At 40.4% G+C, this 26903-nt stretch overlaps 1 protein-coding gene, 1 long non-coding RNA gene and 2 pseudogenes across 3 annotated transcripts; all 4 read right to left on the bottom strand.

Moving 5' to 3' along the window:
• Positions 1 to 271: 271 nt before the first annotated feature.
• Positions 272 to 11888, bottom strand: LOC148720591 (glycine receptor subunit alphaZ1-like; annotated as a pseudogene). The gene is made up of 8 exons (XR_015993307.1): positions 11078 to 11888; positions 9177 to 9272; positions 7742 to 7848; positions 7124 to 7191; positions 5983 to 6272; positions 5356 to 5487; positions 3822 to 4177; positions 272 to 2451 (listed from the first exon to the last, which is right to left on the bottom strand). The product of XR_015993307.1 is annotated as a glycine receptor subunit alphaZ1-like (transcript).
• A 2588-nt stretch (positions 11889 to 14476) lies between these two features.
• Positions 14477 to 16185, bottom strand: LOC148720590 (uncharacterized). The gene is made up of 2 exons (XR_015993392.1): positions 15619 to 16185; positions 14477 to 14990 (listed from the first exon to the last, which is right to left on the bottom strand). It is a non-coding gene; the product is annotated as an uncharacterized LOC148720590 (long non-coding RNA).
• Positions 16186 to 19488: 3303 nt separating this feature from the next.
• Positions 19489 to 24508, bottom strand: LOC148720588 (methyltransferase-like protein 27). Its single transcript, XM_088739741.1, has 4 exons — positions 24443 to 24508; positions 20714 to 20843; positions 19917 to 20295; positions 19489 to 19806 (listed from the first exon to the last, which is right to left on the bottom strand). The coding sequence occupies exons 2-4, from the start codon at positions 20813 to 20815 to the stop codon at positions 19613 to 19615; spliced, it is 675 nt and encodes a 224-aa protein (XP_088595867.1). The 5' UTR covers positions 20816 to 20843; positions 24443 to 24508; the 3' UTR covers positions 19489 to 19612.
• Positions 20856 to 24058, bottom strand: LOC148720589 (uncharacterized; annotated as a pseudogene).
• Positions 24509 to 26903: the final 2395 nt, after the last annotated feature.

Raw genomic sequence — 26903 nt, 5'->3', positions numbered from 1 at the left:
TATTTGCCAACCATTCCGACTCTTCGTCGTTAAAAGTTCAAATATGATTCAAATTGTCCGCCATTTTTTATTCGTACCTTCAATCCAATTCTTCGCTTGCGCGATGCGAGAAAACCTGTCTAACCGGTACTCTGGAGTACGAATACCGCGTGATATTTGTACTTGTCTATGGTGTTATTTGTACTCGAACATGTACTCTACGGAGTGTAGTTGGATGATAAATATATCTTATTAGAAGTTTTATTGTGTAGTATCGCTGAGTATTTTTCAGTACGAGATGTGCCGTATTTTGACGAGCCCGTAGGGCGAGTCAAAATACAAACAACGAGTAAAAATACTCAGCGATACTACACAACAAAACGTGTAATAAGAGATTTATTATCCAACACGCCAAATTGTTATTTCAGTACGGGCGAATTTCGCGGATATATGTGGAGTACATTATATCGCGTGATATTTGTACTCGTCTCGTGCGTTATTTGTACTCTGCGAAGCACAGTTGGATAATAATTAGTAAATAAACCCCTTCGGGCGGCTGGTATGTCGGCGGATAATGTCCGCGGCTGAGAGATTGTTCGAAAAATGAATATTTGGCCGAGAAGCGAAGCTTCAAGGGCAAATATGAAATTTTGAGGACAATCTCTCAGCCGCGGACATTATCCGCCGACATACCAGCAAGCCAGAACGGGGTTTATTTATTTTATAACCCTTCCATTAATTTTTACATCGCAATTAAACTGCGCGTAAACACAGTAAAAAAGCCAGTGGTGATCTGGCGAATGTGCGTGATTGACGCAAGCAAGCAAAAAAAAAACGAGTTTGGTTTCTTTCTACGTATATAGGAGAACGGAAAAGTTGAAACTCTTGTGTTGACTGTGTTTCTTTTTCACGGAAAAAATCGGAGGACAAATATCGACGCGGACGGGGGTTATTACGTGATAACTGTCCCGTGATTTTGCACCACGTGACGTAAAGTAACCAATAAAATCGTGCCAAAGTTAATGGATGGGTTATAATGTGTAATATCACTAGGTTATTTTGAGTAAATGTATATGTCACTTCAACTTTCGGCTATAGAGCGCTCTTCGATTGAGCGTCCTAAAACCAAAACATAAATAATTGCAATGGCAGATCAGAAGAAAGGAAAGTACCCTTAAACAATTAACCAAACTGCTTAAGGCGCGAATGTACCTTTGAAACCCATTAAGAACTCAAGTTAAAAATAAGCAAACTACCTAACGCGCGGGAAAACGCAGGCGACCGAAACGTGATTGGTTTAAAATTTACTTCTGATTGGTCGAGAAAGTTCTCTGGACCAATCATAGAGCGAAGTAAAGCAAAACAATGCAATCCTGATTGTTATTGACATTACAACTGGCTAACCTTCACCTAATTTCCATGAATTACCAAAGCGTTTTTGATTAATAACACTAGCGTTGTACATAAGCGTTGTGCATACTGCAACAAGCAAGGAAAAGTGAATAAATATCTAAACCTTCTTATAAGTAGTCTCGATGTCACCAATTATCGTTATTCTTATGATGCATCTATCAACTATGTACGGTGAAATGGTGTTTTTGATCATCGAAAATATAGCATTTCGACGACGTTCGCCTCTGTGGCGGGCAGTGGGTAGCCACGATTTTATTCTTAGGTGAAGAGATTTCGAAAGTGGCGACACCAAATGAACCATGTGATTTCTGTCACAGTCCTTCCACGACCGATATTCGCTCATGCTCCATCCTAAGGGCAAGGCTACCAACAATTTCTACTTCTGAGTGCAAGCGCAATCTCTTAAAAGAACTTAACTTGTTCTGTTGCTAAGAAGTGGTAAACTGATCGAGTAATGGACATAAGTAAAAGGAGGATCCTAAACCAGTTTACATAATGCATATATCCTCCATTACACTCCGTACCGTCTTACAACTGAAATTCATGAACTGTATACTTAACAGTATAGATTGAATAGTTTATGCGTTAGGAGTTGAAAATAGTTTTCGAAAACTACATGCGTAAAAGTACTTTTTATAGTACAGATTCCGTTTCCTCTCCTAGTCATGTCTAAAGCTCCACAAACGTTGCATGATTTTCTGCTTCCTACGCAAAAATCTCAGCGACCTTAAGTTGACCTCAAGTTCTCCGCTTTCCCCAAAAGTGATTTTATTTTCAGGTACTAAAAGCTAACCAGTACACTAAGTTGAAAATAGCAAATGATATAGGAAACATATACCGACAGCACTTGTTGGTTACAACACTGAGATCAGTTTTCGTGTCTTTCGGCTGGTAACAGGCAACGCAGCACGTTCTCAGCCCGTCAGTACATTGAGCTTTTTGTTCGGCGCGGTTCGGACTCTCTGAATGGCTCACCAAATGAACGTGGCCGTTAGCATCCGCGACGTAGTTTGGTTGGAAACCATGTTTACATTGGAACACTATTTTGTTGTTCTGAGGCTAAAAGAAGAGAAATGGCATATCAGTGCATTCGGATTGTTTTAGAAACGTTTTTTATAGTTGAAACCGCTCTCTTCTTAAAATTGACTCGTTGTGGTAAACTCAATAAAACAGATTAAGGGAGTGATAAAGGGATTAAGATTAATCAGGAGCCCATTACCCGGAGCTTACATCTTCCATACTGACTCTCTAAGCCAACCCTGTCCCATATCTTTGTATTTTTAGAAGCACCTCCCACGGCGGTTTCCGCGGGTGTTTTCATAATAGCCAATCATAAGAGAGCTGTCGTTTCTATTGTGTCACTTGCAGGCCGCACGAAATTATTTCAATAATGGCGGAAAGCGCGGAAAGATTAAAGAACTCCCGCAAATATCTCAGTTCTAAAAATAAAAAGATACGGGACAGGGTTGACTCAAGGGTACAACTGAGATGGAATTGAAACTCCGGGTAATGGGCTCCTGGATTAATTTAGGTTTATACTTTAGTTTATTTAATGTACCGTATTAGCTTAGGTTATTGCTAAAGACATTGAAACTTAAATCAAGTTGTTATGTTAAGTTAAGAACGGAAGGAAAGAGATGAGGGAGAATGTAAGGGGGAGAGAGAGAGAACGGTGGGTGGAAGATAGCAGGTGGGGGAATGGACGGAAGGAGAACAAAGAACGAGGGAGGGAAGGAAGACGAGTGGCCAGCGAGAAGGGAAGGAAGGGGAAGACCGAGGATATAAGTAAGGAGAGATAGAAGGGGCAGGTAGAAGGGGGTGACGATGGGTAGAGGGAAGGAAAGATGGGAAATGAAAAGGGAGAGTATAAGGGTTGTGGGTAGTAAAGAGAGAAGGAACGAGAAGAGTGAGGAGGGAGCTGAAGGGAGTGATGGGGAGAGGGTGAGTGGGAAGGAAAGAGGGAAGGGGAGGAGGATAAAGAGAGAGGTTAAGAGAGTAGCCGGGAGTAAGGAGAGTAGGAAGAAAGAGTGAGGGTCGAGGGAAGGAGAGAGGGAGATAGAGAGAGAAAGAGTTGGTAGAAGGTAGGAAGGGATAACCTCGTTCCCAGGGCCTTTTTCCCTTAGTTAGGGGGTGGGGCGGGCCCCACCCTTAACTAAGGGAAAAGGCCCTGGGAAAGAGGTTGAGGAAGGGAAATACATAGAAAAGGTTGGAGTGGGGATGTGGGTGGGTGGTTAGGAAGAAGGGAAGGAGAAGGGTTATTGGAGGGAGAAAGGGAGGTAGGGAGGTAGGAAGGAAATCAAGGGCAACTCAAACTCGGTCTACGGCGCTTTTTTTACCCTACATGGCTCGATTATCTAAAGCCTTTCAGTATGACAATTGGCCAGACTTTTCGGGCAGGAAGATTATTCTAACTTCTGATAACGACCTACCTTTGTTTTTTTATCAGCGTCTGCTCTCCTTTGTTCTTCTTTAGATCGGAATCTATAGACAAGTAAATCTGTGACCAGCGTAGAGAACACAAAGATGAATGAGCCAAGGAGATACCAGTCGATTGCTTTCGCGTAACTGACTCGGGGCATGGTGGAGTTACTCGACCCCAATAGAAAAACGATCGTGAGAATGGTCGTAATTCCCAAGGAGAGTCGTTCCCCGATGTAATATCGATCCATCCAGAACGAGATCCAGCTTAAAGAAACCATCACAATACACGGAATGTAGAACTGAATAAAGTAAAAACCCATGCGACGATGGAATGTGAACGTCACAATCAAGTTTTTGTAAACGCCTAAAATAAAAAGTTTAATGAGATGGTTACTATGCAATTAGCGTCATTGAGTTAATGACGTCGTTAAGTTTAAGAAATTGTTGAGTTTGAAGCGCCGTAGAGTAAATGACATCGCTAAGTTTTAAAAGACGTTGTCAAGATTAGGAAGTCGTTTGGTAAATACATCCCGTAGTATGGGTTATTACGCTGCTAAGCCGAGAGAAAGTGCGGTCTATTTCTTGATCATACTACGAGGGGCCTGATTGTTCAAAAACCTGTTATTTATTCCACCGTTAAACCCATAGAAAATTTAAACATTTTGAGTTTATTTTGTAAGAGCAATAGATTGCAGAGGCTCATGATTTATGAGCTTTTCTTGTTTTCCCCTAACATGCCAATTGGGATTTACGTTGGTAAACTAATAAAATCACCAGAAAGGCCCTGACACAAGCAACGATAATACACACAAGCTCTCCCCTAGCTGACTCAAATTCTTGAGCTGAATAACTCGCGGACGTCGGAAAAACACTGCAAGTGGGATATGGTTGCATATACCACCTGCGCACCTGCGCATACCAATTCCCCTGCATCGCATTATCAATAGAAAAACTGGAAATACCTTCCACTGCATGTATAAAAAAAATCCTTTTACGAAAAAACAGGCTTAAGTCCAAAGTCCGTAGAAAAATGCATTAAACTTGTTAAATCAAGCGCAATATTTGGCTTAAAATAATAATTCAGGAACTACTAAAAAATTTCCAAACAAAGAGAGAACTGGTTTCGTACCCAGACCTACCACGGTCAAGCGGTTACACATTTCAGTCACAGTCACACAGTAAGACCAGGGTACCAGATTAAGGGTGACACATTTGCGTGAACGAAAGCTTAAAAACTACTCCGAAAGTGTCCACGTCAGTTTCTGGTGTCGAAGTCAGAGTCTTTTGAAGTGATTGCCTAATATGGTAAAATCACGTGTGCCACGCGTGAATGAAAAATGAAGTATCAAGAGGAGAGAGGAAAAGAAAATTGTACTTTGAAATATACAACATAGAAAAAAAAGAAAATTCGACAGCATGTTCATTTTTGCAAAAATTTAACTAATGCCTCTTGGACCTATCCTCGACAACAAATACTTAAGCGCAGGTCTAAGCAGCGGCGCGAATTCTCCTTTAAAAGAGAAGCAAAGAAGCCAGCCAAACCTGAAACATAATTAGCTTTTTTAGTCTCCACTTCGTGTTTAACCACATCAAATTCAGCTAACTCTTCATTGAACAGAGTAATGGACTCCTTCTCTTTCCACCTAAAGTCCATCTCTTCAATGGTATGACGAACTGAGAAGAAATAAAGCGAACGAAAAATATTTCAGCATTTATTACGCGTACCCAACGCGATAAATCAAAGTCTGTACTAAAGCCGAGTGGCCCGTGCAGCCTGACATCATTGTTTTCATAATATAAAGTCACGAGGAGTAGAATTACACCCCCCCTCGTTGGATGAGTGCTATTCCATCGCAAGGCTGCACCCCACCTCTCCCATCATTTCATCAGGCTTACTCATTTACATTACTGGGTGGAGAGAGGCATTGTGAGAGTGTAGTGTTTCACCAAAAATGACCCGGCCAGGTCTTGTTGTACCCTGACCTCTCGACTCAGCTAGCTCTTGTTTTACCCAGACCACTCGACCTGAATAGAAGCGCACTGACCATTAAGCCACTGTGCGTCTTACAGCCTACCGCGTTTGAGGGTGGGGGGGGGGGGGGGGAGTGAATGTAAGAAGCCGTAGCAAGATAATTATTTCAGATTATGGTAAAAGCAGCCTGTACTTACAACTTTCCAAAGTCAGATGACAACGTTGTACATCCATTGGAAATTTAACAAGATCCATTTGACATGCTCCAGCAATCCTCACATAGGTAAAGTAGAAGATTTGGCCCTCGGAGTCAATTAGGGCCAATTGATTGGACGGAAAAACTTCGTAGTCGTTAGCATTTGTTATATGTGTCTGGAAGCCAAATACGTTCAACGTCTGTCCCCCCGAGTGCTAGCGTGGCTTCGTAGCGATGTGCAAGCCTTTTGTCAAACCACTGCTGGCGGAAATAAACGTACACTTGAAATTCCTAAAAATTTGATAAGAGGATTATCGTGAATAATTGAGACCTCATAATCTGGAACATGCTACTCGCATGGTGAGGCGTTCTATTGAAAAGTGCAATGAACCCTTGGGTCAAAGGTTTGAGTTCAAGCCCAGGCCACGTCATGGTATAAATTTTAAAGAGAACCTCTCCAAAATGTTATTTAGCGAGGGAGGGGGGTGGGGGAGGAGGAACGTGTAATACCAGTATCCTACCCAGAGGAAGTAGAAGTACTCTACTCTCATAACCAGACCTTCCACGGCAAAGCAGTTTAGTGACACGATAGGGCCTGGGTACGAGATTAAAACTACTCCAACTCACTTCAGGTCAATGCAACCCGGATAAGCTCTGGCAGGTAGCACCTCAGGCTCATAAGCTAAAATTACAATCGACATCAGATAACATGACCCCTCACGAACTCGGCCCTTGTGCTTACTCGAACCAAGCTCCATTTCTCCTGGATTACGGTCTGGTCAGTATTTATCGTCGAGGAAGGAGGGGGAATTCGGAGGATTGTAGTTGTGTCACGATAAAACTTTCTTAATTCCCACCACAATGCATAAGGCTCCTTAGTATTCTAATGAGTGACGTTGACCCCCCCCTGAGAACTAAATGATCCCCCCAGAATCTTCCCTTCCCCCCCCACTCAGGCGATGTATGATGACCGGACCCTCACATTCATACATTTGCTGACTAATTTAAATATCGTGCCCACAGACTAAGACTGCTTTAAATTGACATTTTATAATCCTACTAATACATCGAACTCCCATTTCTTCCTTCAAGGAGCAATTTATCGGAAATAAGCTTGACTCCTTTTTATTAGAAGTACTCACCATATTGGATTCTTTGATTTCACTGAATGCTTTGATCGCCATGCTGACGTTTACTATCTCTGGGGGACCTGTAGGAGATGGTCATTGGTCTGACGATAGCTTATGTTTTACGTATAGTCTACCAGAAGGCTAGTCGGACGAAAAACCAAGAAATAAACTGATATCAAGATCCCTCGGAACGGCTCTAAAGATAAAGTAGTCTCTTGATCCTTCGAAACGGTTCTCTAAAACACTCTGCTACTAAACTGTAACACTATAGAATGACTACTAATTGGGGATAAGATTATTCGACAAAGAGTGTCACCAGGTCGCTTACGTTATGCGACAACAACAAACTGTTATTAGGTAATTGTCTTTGCTATTGCAAGTTTTTGAACACCTTCCACACGGTTTTTGGAAATCAAAGTCTTTTCAACAGTCATCGAGTGTCGCTATTCATTCAGTTTCTTTATATCCATACAATGAAGAGAGCCAAAGCAAGTTGAAAACAAGTTGAACGCTTGGTGTGTCACCAAATCCCTGCCCCACCCCCCTCCCCACTTGTCTAATTTACACACAAATGTCTGTCAGCCTAAAAGGAGAGTTGATTTGTAAGTTGTATAGTTATTATCAATGTACCAGTTACGTTAGGCCTGGTCTTTTTGTCGTAACATCTCTTCCTCAGTAGTTTGTTGAGGATTGCTGAAGCATTGGCCGCCTCTCTTCGAAGGATAGACGGGTTTTCACTAACAAAAGAGCATACAACGAGTTAAAGAGGTGTACATTAGAGTAGTTTTCAAATGAGGGTCAAAAAAAATCCCGTTTAGCATTGGTTTTGCTCCAACGCGTTCCTTGATTGGTCTAGAAAATTCGCGCCAATCTCTAAACCAATCAAATGGTAGACCAAAACAAATGAAATTAGAGACTAAAAGAATTAATCCTCGATTTCATTAGTTTTGCTTCATTCCGTTCTGTGATTAGTTTAGATAATTCCAACCACCACCTCGACCAATCGATCAAATGCAATACTGAAACCAGTTAAACGCAACTTAGTTCCCTGCCTTTTCCCGCGCTTATGACAGTTTGTTGGTTTTTATATCGAGTTCTCATTGGCTGTTGTAAGTATTTTCCTTCGCCTTGATTGGCTGTTGTGACCACTTGATCTTGTGATGCTGGAGCTACTCTGTACGAAGCCAGGAGAGGATAAAGCTATAAAACTGCATCTTTCTTAACCAATTTCCCCTTACAATATCAAAGCATTATCAGCTAAGGAGAGAGAGGGAGGTAACAAAATGAGAGAAAAATATCGTCTAGGGTTGTTGTTTCATCGAACGCAAGTTTCACATATCTACATTTCCAAAAAAGGACTGTGGACAGTGTGGACATCCACATTTACACCTTTACATCAGTGTACATATTCTCCACACTTTTCTACTCATTTCCTATGGAACTGACAAGGAGAATTTATTTATCAATCAATAGCTTCTTTAATTGGCGATCATTTCCGTTATTCTCGTGATCTTAATGTGTGATTCAGCAGTAAAATTTTAAGGAGAAATTAGATATGCGTCATTCTCAGAGACTTTTGAAATGAAAGGATAAAAAGATATGAATACTTAAAAAGGTATGCAATATTTTGTATTATTAAAAAGTATATTAATAAAGTTATAACACAACCTCGTTTTCAGATTCAATAAAGTTACTTAAACGTTCCCAAATTGTCCTGAATGCATGGACGCTGTCATAATGAAAACAAATCATTGATATAGTTGCACGGGCATGCCTCGTGGCTCGGTAAATATCCGCCACTATTAATCTCTTCTTAGGTGAATGATTGTTAATTATTTATTTTCGTCTTCACTTTCCGTTTTCAAGTACGCTTTCCAGACCTTTCTTTCGAAAGCTACAAATTTCAAGTTCGCATAATTTTTTACTCAATTAACTTAGACTCGGCCCCCGAGCGTTGTCTGAGAACCCTGATCTATTAAATGTCAGACAAGCAATCAAACTACACACGGTTTCTCTTGGAGGACCGACCACACCTTCCATTATCATCATCTCTAAAGGTCCCTACCTCGGTGATGCTTTCATTGGAAGCAGGAGCAATAAAAGCGGCCATGTTGACATCAATCGTAGTAATGCCATCGTGAATATGTTGGTAGCATTAAAACTGTAAAAAAGAAGAAATTATAGATGAATTCAAAACCTAATTTCCAACGAAAATATTAATGAAAGGTTGATGTAGCATGAAAATATTGCGGAGGACAGAACACACACATAACCAATGTGTTCTCTAAAAAGTTACGAGCCGCCAATATGTCGATGAGAAAAACGTAATTCTCTAACTAAACCTTTTAACCTCTTGGAGTGATTGACATCTGATGTCTTTTTACGATATCACCCCTGAATCACATAGAAAGGTCATATGAACAAAGAAAATGATCACCAACTAAAGAAGCTCTTGATTGTTAAACAAATTTTCCTTGTCACCACCTTAGGAAATTATAGAGAACAGTATGGAGAACACAGATACTGATGTTAGGTTGTAAAGGGTTAAAGGTAGAAAAAAATCTTTCAAAAAAGAGATGATAATTAGGAAATCTCCAGTTCAAAACTAAGCCCGACAATGCAGACATTATAATTTGGATATATCAACAAAGTTGAAATGGTAAATTGGTCACCGTAACGATTGCAAAAGCTGACGTTTCGAGCGTTAGCCCTTCGCTCCGACGAAGGGCTAACGCTCGAAACGTCAGCTTTTGCAATCGTTGCGGTGGCCAATTTACCATTTCAACTTTGTTGATATATCCAAATTATTTCGTTACCCCCAACGACGCAGCCCCAAACAGTTTCTTCAGAAACTATCAGCCTTTATTCACATGCAGAAATTTTACTTCTACATTGGAAAGCAGATCACAGACTACGTTTATCCTGTGATTTCTCTTTCATTTCCATTCGTTTTGAATAGTTCAAGACCTCTTTGTTACAAAATGGCTGACTGATAAGCTGGTCCATTCCCCTAACCTCCACGCGTCGCGTTCTATCGATATTCGAGGAAAAGACTTGACTTTTTTTAACATGTTTCATACTTTCAAGGAGATCTAGATTAACTATTACTTAGTTCTAGGACAAAATACATTTGGAACTTAAATGTATATTTAGCTCTTATTCTAAATCAATTATTTAAACTTCTGAGTTCAAAACAGTATCTCTCTCCTCGAAAGTATTTGAATTTGAATTTGAATTTGAAAGGAATGATACAGAAGAAAACCTGTTTTATCATGGAGTTCAACTCTAGATATAAGAAACTGGCTGAGCCTAGCTGGTAAGATTTCAGAAATTGAATGCAACACTGATTTATGTTAAAACGAACAAAACTTGGGCTTATTTATAAGTAAAGCTTTTCAATTAGCATTTGGATTTCGTTCATTAAATTTTTGAAATGTCGATATTGTGAGTTGAAAGGTAAAATGTTTTTCGCAAAATCATCAAACCACCGACCATGGAACTTTCAGTGGTGCTCGCAGTTGACAATTTAGAAGAAAGTTTTACTTCTCACTTTCAAATCAATCTCTCCACACTGAAAATCCTTAGCTCAGAGACCGCGGATTAAAACTAGAAAGAATTCCTCAAGGCAATCTATTCAGTACTTTCGTCACTAAACAACTGTATGTATAATAAATCTTTGCTTGAAATTTCTGTTTGTCTCTTTGACTTTTCCTAGAATCCTTAAAACGCAACAGCTATTTTAATATAGGAAGCTGTTCATGAAATGGCTCCTTTCTCGATTGATTTCTGTATCATTTTAGAAAAATTCACAAGAAAATATTCACCTTCAAAAAGTCATTGTACTTTTGTTATGATGCTATCGTTCAATTCGATCTGCAAAAGCGAGATTTTAAAATTTCCTTTCAATTAGGAGAAATTTTTTTTAGAATCTGAGGTTGCATATGACAACTAAGTTACAGTACTTACCTATTTCTCACAGCTGGTTACGATTGAAATCCGTGTTAGAGGTAATTCACCGGTAAATACGTAAAAAAACAGCCCTGTATACCAGCGCAGCTGGCTTCGATTGCTTACTCATCGCGTATTCAAAGCTGGATAACAGAAACCCAAACGGCTTATCACAATACATCAAATTACAGACCAGGCGACAATGTTAATGGGCACATTTCTTCAAAAAGAAAAAAAAATTAAAACGCCGTGTGCCTTTAACACTGTGCGGTGCAGTGACGTTAGTATCAAACAAAAAAATGGCTGAGATTTACAGAGGAATAACAATAACACTGAATATTACTAACAAGCATAAGATTTACCCAAGCAATTTAACCTCCTCGGAAGTGGAATGTCAACATATCTATTAGTTTTAAGATTACGCTTTCTGTTTTGAACACAACGAAGCTTTATCAACTAAAGTGGATTTTTTTTTTGCCAATATTTGTCTCTCTCTTTTTTGGGATTGGTTTTAAATCGCTGATTATAAAGTGTTCATCTTTCGTCGATCAGTTTAAGGATGGAAAACGGACGTTTTATGATTCATCTGTTCTAACCAACAATACACTTATCTCTCGCCATGCTCTGGTGAGTTCAAATACTTTTAATTGAGCCCTACGGAGAGTGTTTAATAATTGAGTTGCCCATTGCAATTTTTCTTTACTGAATAATGTTGAACTTCCTCTGCTGAATAATATACCACGGTTTGCCTTCAAGGTTTTATTAATAAACCAGATTTTGAGCCGAGTGAATGTTTCAAAGTTTCAAAATGGAAAAAAAAAAAAACAGTTCTGATTTGCAGTGAAGAATAGTAATAACAACATTATTAAGAAAAAAACAGCATAATATTTTGACCAAATTTGCAAAAACGATGATTTAAAATAACTGTTCCTATCTCTTTTTTGGTCAGGTACAACAAATGTACAAGAGTAAACTTCCCATTCAATTTTTTGCCGTAAGATACTTTCCCGAGAACGTTGTTAGTTATGAATTTATGTTAGGAATTAATTACCGGATGAAACGTTCTTTTTCGAAGCAAAAGTTATAAACCGCCGATTTACTGGTGGAAAATAATAACACTGCATTCGTCTTAAGGGAGTCGTCCGTATGCGTAATTCATCACTGTTTCCATAGCTACTACTGTGACAGAACAGGTCATAACATACTTTATTTTGAACATCACTTCTCGACAAACTGAACGGTGATTGGTGGATATTTCCTAGCAGCAGCCAATGAGGAGGTCAGAGTCCGTCAACATCAGCAAACCTCACAAGCATTGCTTCAACGGTCTAATCATAGAATACGATAAGTGTTATCAACGTTTTACTACGCTTAATTGGTGATCAATTTTTTTTGTCACAACTCGTATCGCTCTGTGCACTCAGCACAAATGGAATGCTGATCAAAAAACCATACGCCTAAACAATAAAAAAATGTTTCTACAATTTTAGATAATAAAAAAAAAAAATTAGCTCGCAAAGATCCGATCCGAACTCAAAGGCTGCTTTCACGAAAAATCTCACGCAAAAAATCAAGACATAATGATAATTTTAAAATTATTTTTGATTTCGCTCAGTCGGTTTTTCTCCACCTGATTTGTTTCTCAGTTTGTTTTGGAAACTTGATAAATTTTGGTCATTACAGTTATTTTAATGAGGGAGGTGAATAGGCTAACGGATCGGCGGATCCTGAGAATTATTTTGCCCGGATTTCGGATTTAGAGCAAAATGTTAACTGATTTGCGGATTCTGAAATTGCAAAGGTTCGCGGTTTTGTCAATTTTTTAGCGGATTTTGGATTTCGCTTGTGAGGAAGTTTGGATTGTGGATCTGAACGATCGTCAGAAGTGCGTTGTTTTCTGAGTATGTGTATTTTTTTGTCACGGACGAGACTCTCTGCATGTCCCGCATCAGGGAAATAGTAGGGAGCTTAAGATACTGACGTTTTCGGGGCGACGGCGACGTGACAACCCAGGTAGACTGGGTCAGAGGTTGCCGTTTTCGCGCCATAATTTAAGATACAATGAAATATATGAAGTTCATATATTTTTTACTGCGGTATTAGATACATATGATGCACGATCCTCGCAGTAGATAGCGCTATTTAAGCAATAGCGAAAATCAGACCTGAAAAAAAATGCGATCCTGCTGCGAGGATCGTGCATCATATGTATCTAATACCGCAGTACAAAATATATGAACTTCATATATTTCATTGTATCTCATTTATCACTTTCACGGGTTTATTACGAATCAACTTAACGGCCTGCTCCCAGTTGGCTTGTTAGCTCAATTGGTAGAGCGCTGCACTAGTATCGCAGAGGTCAGTGGTTCGAGTCCCGTACAGGCCTGATTTTTTTCAGGTCTGATTTTCGCTATTGCTTAAATAGCGCTATCTACTGCGAGGATCGTGCATCATATGTGCCATAATTTAAGTTGTTAAGATTCTGATGACGGCCGGCCTTTGCGACTTCTGCGACTTCGTCGAGTTTATTTGTTGCGCTTTACAAATTAAGGCTTTTTTGTCGCCGCATGGCTACGTTTGAAGAATCTGCCATCTCCTCGTCCTTTACTACGACGCTAAAAAATGTGTCAAGCTGGTTTGTCCATTCCTTTGTGCTGAAAAAAAGGAGTCGGAGTTAGAATAAATTTGGCCGCGAAACAAGAATTAAAGACACTTTTCATAGAGCTACATTATGATAAGAACAACAATGTCCTATGGTTTTAAGATCTTATAATTTGAAATATGAGAGATGTACAAACAGCAACAGCTCGTTCTAATATCAATTGGAGTCGTTAAAAGAACTCAGTTCCACTGAATTAATACAGTTAGACGCCTTAAGAGATACTCAACTTACGGGAGCTCCCACAGTACCGAAGAAGCCAGCCTTTAGCTACATAACGAAATTCCGATGCGATAAGAACTTTATTTAAGTACATGACGTTTCAGTCCAAGACTAGAGGGGCCGTAAGGGGGGGTCACGCGCACAGTTCATGGCAATTAAAAAACGCAAATCACGAAACACGATAATTAATTTTCGAGTTTCACGGTTCACGGAAAATAAAGTTACACATGAGAAAGACTTGTCGCCTGACCCTATATATATATAATCTTGTTGACAGTCGTTTTAATGTATTTCAGAAAGCGCTCAACTCGTGATTGTGTCGTGATTGGTAATGTCAGATTCGGTTTCACAGCTTTGCTCTGCAGCAGACAGGCAGTCGCTTAAGATTTCAGTCTTTCGTTGAATTCTTCAATCTCTCTGTCACTGTCACACTGTGACATGTCTCCAAACTCGTTTGCAGATGCCGCTGCCTCAGGGCAATTGTCTTGAAATCTGTAATTGCAAGTATATAAAAAATACACGATCCACTTGACTACTGAAGTCTTAAAAGTTTTAATAACTGATATCATTCAATATTGAAAGTTAGCAATTAGAACTGATATTATAAATGTGGATTCATCTTGTCTTGTGACTATCGGTGTAACAACAACTAAATACGTCGTTTTGCAAAAGACCTTAAGATACATCGGGAAGTAAATAGATCAGAGGATCTTTAACAAAAAAAAAAAAGTAAAAGAAATGTTTTACTTAGGCTGATGGTGACAGATTGGTTAGTATAATATCACAATCTTACAAATAATGTGAAAGACTCTTGCATGTTGTCTAACTCTAAATCACGATCACTGTCATTTCCCACTGATATTCCTTTACGGTGAGCCGACGTTTCACATTACACTTCCATCACTTTGACTTTCTTGATCTCCACCGCGGCTTCCACTCTTCTTCAGGAAGGCTTCCATATTTCTTTTCATTCCATCTATTGTTGCATTGTATTTCTTAGCATTATCTTCCTCGTTTCGACGTTTTGACAAGTTGTATTAAAGTGATCTGTAAGGCAGCAACAAACATATGACCTCCAGTGATCTTTACTTTTTTTAAGAAAACAATTAATTTTAAACACCTGCTTTATTCTTTGACAATACAGAAGTTCTCTGGATGGTCTTCTCCAGTGGTTTTCTTTTAAAGTAAAATTGATGATGATACTTCAAAGTGAAACTTCCGAAGCTTTAAATAGAAATGTTTCCGCAGACAAGCTTGAAGGATGATGCTCAACATTTTACGTACTCTTTTAAAGTATCGGGCTTTAGTCTGCGGAGTCCTGTCCGTTGGTACATTCTTTAATTTCTGGCAACGACCACACCTTATAGTAAATTCATTGACCGCTATGCTATTGAACATACTTGCCAGAGCTACAAACACATTGAAAGGCTAATTAACTAAATACATTAAAGACGATTTAAACAATCATCGTTATCATCATCGTCTCCATCATAGTAATAAAATGATAAAATTTTAGGAAAAATCATGACTGTTAATAATAACAAAAATTCTTAACGATTTCTTTTAGTCGCACATAGCCAAATTTAGGTCATCCAACATCTTGGTCTGTCGTTCATTTCGCTCGACACTGAATTTCGCCCTGTTTTAGGCGCTTTACAAGGTGGTCGTCCTCTACCTTTGAAGCTGACCTTTTCCTTCCACCTCTTGGCTTTCGTTTGATGACTTTACTCTTTTGCTGTTCTTCGCCACCAGCAACTGTGATATTTATCACCGGGGAATCTTTCGAAAAGACCATTTCCTTTTTAAGAACATTGACTGAAAGAAAATAATGACAATAAAATTAATTAATCAAATAATAATCTTTTGACTACGTCCTTTTTGTCTTATGTCTATCTACTTTGACATTTATATTGGTGTCATTTTTTCTGGGCAGTTTCAAACCTCACTCCAGTCTCTTTCGTAGTCCATAAAAATTAAATTTAAGTTGCGTTTAGTCGAGAAAAAAATCTGTCCGAATATTCTCTTCCTAGTCTTCCTAGGTTGTTCCTATTCTCAGGTCTTCTCATTATTGTCAACACGCCCTTTTTGCAAAGCGAGCGATCAAGGATCATCAAGAATTATCTCAGGAGGTGTCTTAAATATCGCCTCTAACGACCCTAACCGAAATCACGGCTCTCATCAATGACTCACTTTCTGTATAATTTCTGAGAAAATTGTCGATTCTTAAGCAAACTTTAAATAAAATATGTAGGGGAGACTGAATAAAACTTTTCTAGACTTCTAGTATTCTAAGGGCCTGTTTACATGGAGATAGGGTGACCTTCTAGAAGGGGCACCCTCTTAGAAGGGTAACCCTTGCCTTGTGTATTTTCCGGCTTGGTTTACATAAGAGGTAGGGTCACCCTATCTGCTTGGTGGGGTAACCCTCCTGCGAGGGCCAACTTTTTGCCATGTAAACACTTGAGGTAGGGTCACCCTCCGAGAAGGGTCAACTTTTGTGGGTTCAGTTTACTGTCAGATTGCCGCGAAACTCTGTAATGGCTTCGCGCGCGTATAAGCCCGAGGAATATTTGCGCCGTTCTGTGGTGGCCAAATTGTTTGAACAGAGTTCGAAACAGTCGGAGGACAACAGTGTCGACATTTCGAAAAAAGACATAGATGATCATGAATAGGTGGTCGACGAGAGTACCATAGAAAGCCGCTCGACTCGGAAAGATATGGAAGAGGGCTTGCCACGTGAAAAATCAAAGAATTCACAGGGAAAACGAAAAGCGTCCTTCGCCACTGCTCTGTGCGACCAGGATTCCCCCAAATTCTCCCTCAGCGACAAAATGGCTCTCCTTCGTACATGCCTCATTCGTCGCATTGCAACATTGTGCTGGGCGGCTACCTGTAGCGCCATTCGCTCTTGTCGGCGTTTCTCTATTAGGGGATACGACAGCAAGAACCCACAGCACTGAAAAACCGCAGCCAAAGAGGCAAGCGCAAGGAAAATTGAATTTACCGCCAAAATACTTCATTTGTCCGCCATTTTGGTTGTTTTGTACTTAGCGACCGCGCAATTATCTCCCTCGGTGCCAAATTCAATAATCGCGATAGCCCTGGAGACAAGACTTTGCATGTAAAAGGGGCTATCTTTTGCCCCTTCTAGAAGGGTGACCCTCCTAAGGGGGTCACCCCATCTCCATGTAAACAGGCCCTAAGAGATGTAAGAAATTTAACGCGAATTAAAACAATTAACACGAAAGTATGGATATCAGATACCTTTCACACGTGACTTTCAAGTAACACGTGTCATAAATTACGATCTCTTATCAAATTTTCATGATGAAAACGCTAACCTTGTAAAACTGCAGAATCGACAAAAAGCGGCCTTTTCATGTTCCACTGCGCTTGTGTATTGATTGAGAAAGCTTTACTGCCCTCTGCGCCTTTGGCTAGTCTGCACAGCTTAAGATCAATAGACGACCCTATTCCCCGCTTCTCAGCTTCGGCCTTGAGGCCCGCGCGTTCAGCAATATGCCTTTTCAGGGCATCGAGGGAATTATGTTCTCTTTTCAGGGGAATTCTGATCCTTTCCTTTCCCCCAAGAAAACTGAAAGATCCAGGAGATTTGGGATCAACGAAGTAGACAACCCCTTCTAAAACACGAAACGGCTCTTCGCTGACTTCGCTCTTCGACATTGTGGGTCGTGAGAAATGAAGACAAGACGTCAGACAATGAATAATCTGAAGACCTGATCGTTGGTGTCAAAGGTCGCATCAGCTTTATTTTTGGATCAATGGGTCATGCGAAACCCTATTGTTTGGTCACGCAAGCTGAAGAAAACAGACACAGCGATCACCTGGAGAGGTCCTTTGTGGGGTCTTCGTAGCCGTTCACGGAAAAAAGGGTCGTTTTCGTGTTTGTTATCACGGGTATCGGAAAATTATTTCTCTGTTTCACGTATCACGACAATCATATCATTCACGGTTCACGAATTTTAAAACCTTTAGATTACGGATCACAGAAAATAAATTAGTCCGATCACGTTTCACGTGAAACCCCCTTACGGCCCCTCAAGACTACGCACTAACCTAAAAGAAACCTCCATAGATCTGAGGTGTACCTTTGCCAGGTGCATCTACGAATTAATAAGAGGAATGGCAGCAAGCAAAATTCCCCTTTTATGGTAGAATTCAAGTACTGTGCGCGTACGTGCCCAAGACTTACCTCGACGATTTGGACTTCACTGTTGCTTCGGTCATTTTAACCTAAAGAGAAAACATGAAAAGGTCTCTTGAGTTGGCCGAGACATCGTGTGATGACTTGTGCGAAATGTGATAATGCAATCACTTTAATACAAGTGACAAAATTGGCAGTATATTAAAAAAAAATAAACAATATCAACTCATGTTTTCACCACGACGGCAAACTCACTGATCTTACATCGTCGACGTGAGGGCGACGGCGGGGCCGCATGCGCAGTCAATCTCGCCCCAATCTTAATCGGTCTCCACGTCGCCGTCGCCCCGAAAACGTCTGTATCTTAAGCTCCCTAGTAACGCACTGGGAGGGGGAAGGGACTCCCATATGAAACAGACGGGATGCTCGTCGTCTCGCTTAGGGGTGTAAATTTTGGATTTTGGACTCGCTTAGGTTGTTCCAAGCAAAGCGCCAATATTTTAAGCCGCCAAGGTCTCGTTTAGGATTCCGCGAAGAAATACAGAATTACGCGAAGAGAAACAGAAGTAAAATTTTGTTTTTAACTTGTTTTGTTTACCGTATTACCTCAACATTAACTAGTTTTCTATTTTACCAAGTGCTAAAGAGACAATGCATGAACATGAGCGGTCTCTTTTAGGGGTCAAAATTTGCTTAAGCCACGCCCAGATGGTCTCTTTTAGGCGGTTAAATTTAAAATTTCCGACGGGCATCTCCGTTTGTTTCATATGGGAGTCCCCCCCGGGCCTTATCCGTGACAGTGTACCCCACCGATTGCAATTCGCTCGATGAGCAAGCCATTGCCTAGCTAACACACAACAGCTCAAGGTGTGTTTTTCACCTTTTTACGAGGCAAATAGCGAACGGATTCGGATTTCACACTTTTTTTAACGGACTGACGGATTTGGTTATCAAATCGTAGTGGATCGGTGGATTTGCATACCCCTATTCACCCCCCTCTTTAATCTAATCATATTTTTTGGTACTAATGGTACAAATAAATTATAATTTTATACTAACCGAGTGCAAGGGCCGTGGTGGGGAATATTGACCCAAGGTCGTGGCTTACAAAAATGACCGAGGACCAATATTTCCTAGTACGGCTCGAGCAGGCGAAGGAGTACTTAATCATAGGGCACTCTTAGCAAACTTGTTTGCGTGTGTGTGTGTGTGTTTTAATTTGCGGCTTTCGTGACCAAAATTACACCGCTTTTGACCGTTACCGGGGAAACGGTCCATACGGCAAAATACAGGCCAAGTAAGAACCAATCTGAACGCTTAGATTTACCTCAGGACTTCTTCGTCATATAATAATGTTTTTTAATCATCAACTTTTAATTCATCGATGTTTCTAAATTAAATGGAGGAAATGAAAATTACATGATTTCTGAAAGTACACTTCTTCTATGAATTAATCATTGACAACTGTGGCAACAAGCTCAATTTTTTTTCAATGCTGTGGAAGTTAGTTTTGCATCACTTTGTAAGTGATCAAGTAACATTCCCTGAAGCGTTCTTCATGTGGGTCAGTGTACAGCTCTCGCAGCTCTCTGTTCACAAGGCTCCACTTTCCTGCCTTCTCCAGCTCATCAAACTTGGTACAATAACCATACTTTGGGTCGAAAGAGTCCGCTCGGAGAGTGAAGATGAAAAGGCCCCCTTTAAGAGGAAAAAAGCTTAGTGAGATCTTGCGTGACTGTGTGACCGTGAGCAAAACGTCATGCAACTTTAGAGTACGTTAGTGAGATAACGGACTGCACTGCACTGACCTGGTCTTACATGACGTATACACTCATCCAGTGCTACAGGCTTGGCTTGACCATAAACAATGGTACCTGCGCACAATGTCACATCATATTGAGCGGTCTTTATCTGCTCTATGCGAACATCACTCAAAGGTGCACAAATGAGCCGCTTATAAACATTCTTCTTCTTAGCCTCGTTTAACATGTTCTGTGAAAGATCCAGGGCATCAATGTTTGTGTAGCCTTGTTTAACCAGCATCTCGCCAATGAGTCCAGTACCAGCCCCAGCATCAAGGATCTTTATGTCTTTGTTTGCACCAGGAAAGATCTCTTCAGACCGCATGGCTTTGTGGAAAGCTTCCATGCATAGTTCTGGTGCTTTATAGCCATGATTCTCTAAGTCCTGGATAACAGAAATGAAGGACTTTATCAACACTTATACAGTTACCTTTTCTGTGAGCACACTTGCTGCGAGTTAAATGCACCCTGGTATTTGAGCACTCCATTGCTTTCATTATCCCAAGCTCGCTTAGACAGACGTGAACGGAGAAATGAAGTGATATGAATAAAATTTAGAATTCTGGGAGACACTGTTACAATAGCCTTCGAGCAGGTTCTCATTTTAAAAAGCGCTTGTTCACCGACGGGAAACTACGAAGCCTTGAACTATACAGGCCGGTGAGAAATCTGCAAAGAGTCAAAGACTGCCTCATTATTAGTGCCAGACCCCCGACAAACCTCTCCGCGACTCGTTTCCAATCTTCCCGCGGGCGTTCTGCGGCCGACGCGCGTGATATTTTTACAGCAATTTACCAACTGACCGCTTCATAATTTGCAGCCCAAGAATCATAAAGTTTTTTCGCTTCCTCTTCGGTAGAAGATGGATTCAGCTCAACAATTCCTCTGTTTGTAACGGGTTTCATAATGGAGGATCAAGCTAAAGATCTGCACCTAAGGAAAAAAGAAGAAATAATGAGAAGTGAGAGCATCCTAACTCTTTCAATCCTAAGATCTGATTGTTAATTCTCCTCTCTAGCTGCTACACATTTCCTTGTAAATCTGTTACGAGAGTTTGGTGTCAGATCAAGAAAACAATTTGCACCTGTTAAGTTTGAGTATTCTCATTACCTGTTTGTTGGAAAAAGTATGGAAATAATAAGGAGAAGTTATATGTTAATCACATGCGGGAGTTATGTGCTTTCTCTTTCTTATAAATAAGAAAGCACCCCTCTCCTCTTCCCATTAATCACACTAGTAGATGTAGGGGTCTTCGTACAACGTTAACTCGGGGGGGAGGGGGCGGGGGTCTCATGATATACTACAGTGGAACCTAGATGTAACGAACCACTATATAACCACTATAAGTCCTCGATATGACGAACGATACTTCGGCTTCAACCCGGCTAAAGTTACAATAAAATGTATGCCACAAAAACCTCGATATAACGAACTAATTTCCCCAGTCTCATGGCACTTCGTTAAATCGAGGTTCCGCTGTACAACACATTTTTCCATTTTGCTTGGTTTTTTGTTTAAATTGAAGTAAAACAAACAGCAGTGAATGTTGGTATTACCTAAAAAAAGTAAAAATACTTTCTGGCATTTAGCAACATACTGTATCGAGATGAATATGAGATGAGATTGTTCAAGAAATTTTCGTTCCATCTTCATCTGATGCTCGAGCGAACAATAGAGAAACAAAGAGAAATTATGCAGTTGACGTTTTGAGCGTTAACCCTTTAGCAGAGCGAATCATGAAGGGCTGACGCAAGAAACATCATCTTTATAATCTCTATACGGTGGCCAATTAACAAGATCAACTCAGTTAATTAGACCAAATTATCTTGTAATACCCCCACCGTACAGCACCAAAGTTCCTTTAGAGAAAGAATCAGTGCCGATTCCAGGTTCGCTGCTTGTTTGCCGAAGCGCATGGCCTGGCAAAGATGTCATTTCTCTTCGCCCTGCAGCAGGGTGGCCAAACCGGTGTCCCAAGTTTCGCCAGTGCATCTATCTGGCTCCCGCACCCGGAGAAAGTCTAGTTTCCCCTTTGGACGGCACTGGCAGCTCACAGAGTGTACCTGGTGTTCACATAATTCCAAGACAAGGCATGAAATGCTTGTCAAATAAAGGGGCCATGTCTCCTTCCGAGTTGGTGCATTGAGTTATTGCAGTTTATCATATGTATGGGTCAAATTGTCACCGTTTTAATAAGAAGGAGAGCATGACATCCAAATCAACAGTCGCAAGTTGTTTTTGTCAAGCACTTTTTTGTCTGCTGCGAGTAGATTGTCAATTCAAAAAGGCAGACAATTTTTGCTCCTGGTGTTTCGGAGGAGTTTCAGGTGAAGCAAGGACCTTTCTCTCTCGAAAAAACTTAATCGAAGGGTTATGTTTCTGTCTAGAGCACGAGATGGTAAAAGTTCACTCTTGCACGCGCGATATGAGAAAATCAACAGAAGACGAACCACGATAACAGCCTTATTTTGAACAACGTTAAAAATTATAATCCGATCTCTTGTTTCACTGAGACTAAAACGCTACCGGAGGGCATAAATTGCATTTGTTACATAATCTTACATTCATCTCTAACTCTAACTCAAACATGACGGGCCGGATAAACAATCGTGAGCTTGAATCGTTTACTCGCCCCGATGAGTAGCCTGTGTTGCAGGCTACTTCTGTTCCAAATACGTGTTTACCAATCCATAGTACCAAAGTACCGTCCAAGCTCGGCTCGCCGACTTCCTCGCTTGTCACGCTTCAGTACAAATTTTGGAGATTGTCGCACTCTATTCTTTCTTTAGGTTCCACGGTGAGAGTGTGGTGATCGGAGAGTCCATAGGATGGAAAGTGTTGAGGATCAGCATAGAAACCAGGCATGTTAGTCAACACTAAGTCCAAGATCGCATTTTTCCGGGTTGGCTTTTTAACAATCTGCTTCAACCGAAAGTGCCTTTGAATCGATTTTATATCCAGCCGATTAAAGTTCCCATCAATAATCAAAGCACAATTTGGGAAGCGAAACTCGGCGAGGAGGAGTGATTGAAACAGATGATCACGCATGCAGCCATTCTCGGTTGCAGTCTAATAAGGGTGGTACACAACCTTTGCAATCAAGGACGAGAAACCTCTCGGAAGGCGTTTAGGGCGCAACTTAACCCACAACACCTCATGATCATTGTAACAAGACAGATCGTCAAGTCTCTTATAGCTAGCGTTTTTTAGATAGAGACAGGTCCCGCCATGACTTTCGATCGTATGAGCGATCTTTCCGAAGAACAGAATACCCAGGGATGACAATAATAACCGAGTCACAGACTGACGACTTGAGCCATGTTTCAGTAATAAATGCAAGGCTAACTTTGTTACGAAGGATACATTCACTCACTTCGGTCATCTTCGGTACCAGTGACATGACGTTTAAAAGCATGATTTTTGGAGCAAAGTAATGCGTAGACCGATTAGAGTTACTCAGTGCGTTACGCGCGGGAACTTGAGATTCTTGATGTTCATTTAGAGTTCCATTTCTTGAGGTGTCATTTTGAATATTTAATGACTCCCTACTCCATTATGCAAATCTGAAACTGCATCGTAAACGCTGGATTCTCCATGAAATGACGGCTCCATTGACCTCGTTCCGTTTGTAGCCACCACTGATTGCAATATATGGTGCTCATTAGGTGTTCTAACTTTGCGTTTTCCTCTGCGGAAGCCCCTTAGAGTTGGTTTTGCTCTTGAAATTCCAAGGTCGGCCAAGCGTCGCCAAAGGTTGTAGCAGCAACACGGCTGAGATGCTTTACCAGACCCGAATAGACCGATCAAAAACGACTTAGAATATCTCAAAGCCATTTCAAAACTTTTCGGTGAGTTATTTAGCAAATGGAAGGGACGACGACGTTGAAATTATGAGTTCTAGCGGAGCAGTGCAATAGCAGCCGGTTAGCGCTCATGCTTTTTCCTTAGATGTTATATTTATAGATATTACCTGTATGAAAAATTGTTTCAGTGTGTGGAAATATATTTCAAAGTATCATATACTTATAGCTGAGGTATAGTTTACAATGAGGATTAAGTTCCTCCCTTCTTTAACCCCTTCTTTTAAACAATAATATATCATGTATATTATTATTTCAAATAAAGTTGTTATAGCTAAATAAATATTTTGTCGCCGGTTGTGGTCGGCAATGCATACTGGGTCCAGAAGCCGTAGTGCTTCTATGCCTACAAAGTAATTTGCGAAATTCAATTTGTAACTTCATTCTGTAACTTGAACTAAAACTCTGCACGGTGCAATGCAAATGTCTAATTTGCAAAATTGCGAAATGGAAATGTCAGTTTGCGAAATGAAAATTTGTAATTTGCGACATGAAAAGCTGTAATGTGCGAACTCGAAATCTGTCAGTTTGCGAATGGCAAACTATACTTTGTGAAAAGGAAATTTTTAATTTTGGAACTGGCGAAAATTTCTTGCAGAGAACTCCACCGGCCCAAAGGATGAATCGCCGAATCGGTCGCTAAAAGTAAAAGTCATAAAAATACTCGTTTACCTGTTTTACTTCCAAAATGGTGCAAGGCCGCGATCTTTACCAGCCGCTTAATCTGACACCTTATCGAAAATGAACTGGTGACCTTGCTATTGAACTCGTTCAAAGTGGGTAGTTTGGAAAAGAGGAAATGATGGAATCTGGAATCGGAACCGGAACACCTGGAATACCCGGAATTCCCGGAATGACCGAAAATACTAAATTTAAAAAAAATAAAGGTAAATTAATAGATAAATAAGATTATTGATGATTAAAAATTAATTGTAAACTCACAACTTAATTAAATAATTTAATACGAAATTTTTCTCTGAGGGTTCTAAAAAAAAACACTTACTGGCACTGTTCATGGAGATGCACGTATTAGAATTAAAAAAGGTCTGCGTAAAATTCGTCAAGTTCGTTGTAAGACGTAGTTCGAAGCCTTTCAAAGACTTGATTCTTTTTCAACAGGTCTGACCAAACGCTCTCAAACATGCTCCAACGGTACAAATGTTTTATGCATTTTAAGTGATAGTGTTTAGACCCCTTTGTGGAGCGAAAAGGCCCATTGTTGTGTTTAGTGTGTTACGTTACATAGCGTCAATACTGCGAGGGAATTTATCAATCGTGTTGTAAATCTACTTTCATTAGAGAAGGAAAATTAAATAATCGCGAGTGTTGTGTGGTATATCTTCTATCTTGATCAATGAATGCCAGAAGGACAGTTTAATTAGAGCAATGAAAAGAGTCACCTGATCCATGAAAACCTCTACCTTTAGTGAGGCGACACGCCGGAAAACCGGAAAGCAAAAGGCAGTCGACCGTTGAAAAGTGTTGATAGGCCTGTGTGTCTCCTACCATTCGCTAGCGCTTTTAAATCTTAATAATAGTAATAATAGTAATAGAATCTTTATTTATACACGATAAGAATTAAAGCTAAAAAGTTTGTGGGGTCGTGTACTTAACAAAATAGTATCTAGCCAACTATTGATTATACTAAGACACATTCCAAACTAAATAAGAAACTATAATACGGTAAAACATTCAATTTTCCTCTCAACTTAAAAATACTTGTAGTCAGTTAATCTATTCCTAGCCGTCGAACCTGATAAACTAGTAAAAATAAAGCTTGTGAAATGATTATTTCTCCTGAGTAGCCTCCTAAACTACCTACATTTTTGACATGATGGTTAACATAGTTCCATAGCACCGAACCTCTATATGCTAAAGAGTCCTTTAACAATCTAGTGTTGAATCTAGGTGTGCTTATTGCTTCTTGGTCTCTTAGTGAATAGCTACAATCCCGCCTTATGAATATGCTATTAATTAGAGACTGAGGTAGTGACCTTGGACGTCTTTCTTTGTCGAAGGAGCACTATATTGTGAAACCTAGGTCGAGTCAATGAACACGCGGGGGATTGAACCGAACAAAATGGCGGAGGCAATCGGTGGCAGCGAATGCAGAAGGATATATATACACAAGTCAGCTAAGTTATCGGTCTTTTCCTTCCTTTTTTTTTTTACTTTTTAGTCGGCTTTTTTCCTCCTTTCATTGCCACGGTAATATTTGGAATATTCAAAATTTCGCCACCGCGAACAAAAAACAACGGTGAGTCAAATCTCTATAAGTTGTCATCGTTATTATTGTCTTTTCATGGGGGGCCCGTAAAGGGGGATCCGTAAAGGGTCGGTGGACCAGTCCGCACAGGGCCCTGTAGGGGTCCGTGGACCAGGTCCGTAGAGGGTCCATGGACTGGGGGTCAGTGTTTTCGGGTTACCCCGTGGGGCTTCTCCTTTTACAAGTTCCGTATTTACGCTCGGTGGAAAAAGTCCGTCTATTACAAGATCTCTGTCTCTCTAGTATGCGTTTGCATGTCGAGGGCCAATTCACATTTGGAATAACTCGTGTCAAGGAATATAATTACTGACTTTGAATTTATTCATCCCACCATCGGTTGCGAGTGTGACTGTTGCCATTTGTTTCGAGATTCTCAGGCGGATTGCACTTTAGAATGTTTTTAAAGAACGTCAGTTGCCTCCTAAGAACGGATTCGTCACGTAGGAATGACAGAAGTCGCGCAGGCCCGTCAAACGTTTTAACTTTCGAAGGAATGCCAACAGACAATGAATTCCCGTTACAATCCACGTATATTCACGCCGTATCTCGCTGGCACCAAAGATGTGCACAACGCGTCAAGATACAAATGACTCAAATTTTGTTTTACGACCACGATGCAACGCAATTAGAGTGCGCACACCGCCTGATGGAACTCTTGCCGTATTTAGTGTTTTAAATGGACCATGTTTCCCCATCCCTTCTAACGGATTCAAATTCTCAACGGTTGCTCGCGTAACTTAACACCGCGTCACACAACGCGTGACGCATTCATGAAATAATCCTTCGCTGCTCGCTTGCTCGAGACGTGAACTTGGGACGCCTGTGGAGTAATGGGCAAAATTGGCAAAGGAAAAAAAAATCCGCGGC

The sequence above is a fragment of the Stylophora pistillata genome, chromosome 11 (genome assembly GCF_964205215.1).
Source record: "Stylophora pistillata chromosome 11, jaStyPist1.2, whole genome shotgun sequence".
Lineage (NCBI taxonomy): Eukaryota > Metazoa > Cnidaria > Anthozoa > Scleractinia > Pocilloporidae > Stylophora > Stylophora pistillata.
This window is presented reverse-complemented; position numbering and strand designations above follow the sequence as displayed.

Bases quoted from the DNA above. Each gene is read 5' to 3' on its own strand.
- LOC148720588 (XM_088739741.1), bottom strand. From the start codon at position 20,815: ATGAAACCCGTTACAAACAGAGGAATTGTTGAGCTGAATCCATCTTCT. The intron at 20,296-20,713 runs GTCAGTTGGTAA...TCTGTTATCCAG, and splicing joins GGGCTGCAAATTATGAAGCG to GACTTAGAGAATCATGGCTA. The intron at 19,807-19,916 runs GTCAGTGCAGTG...TTCCTCTTAAAG, and splicing joins TATACGTCATGTAAGACCAG to GGGGCCTTTTCATCTTCACT.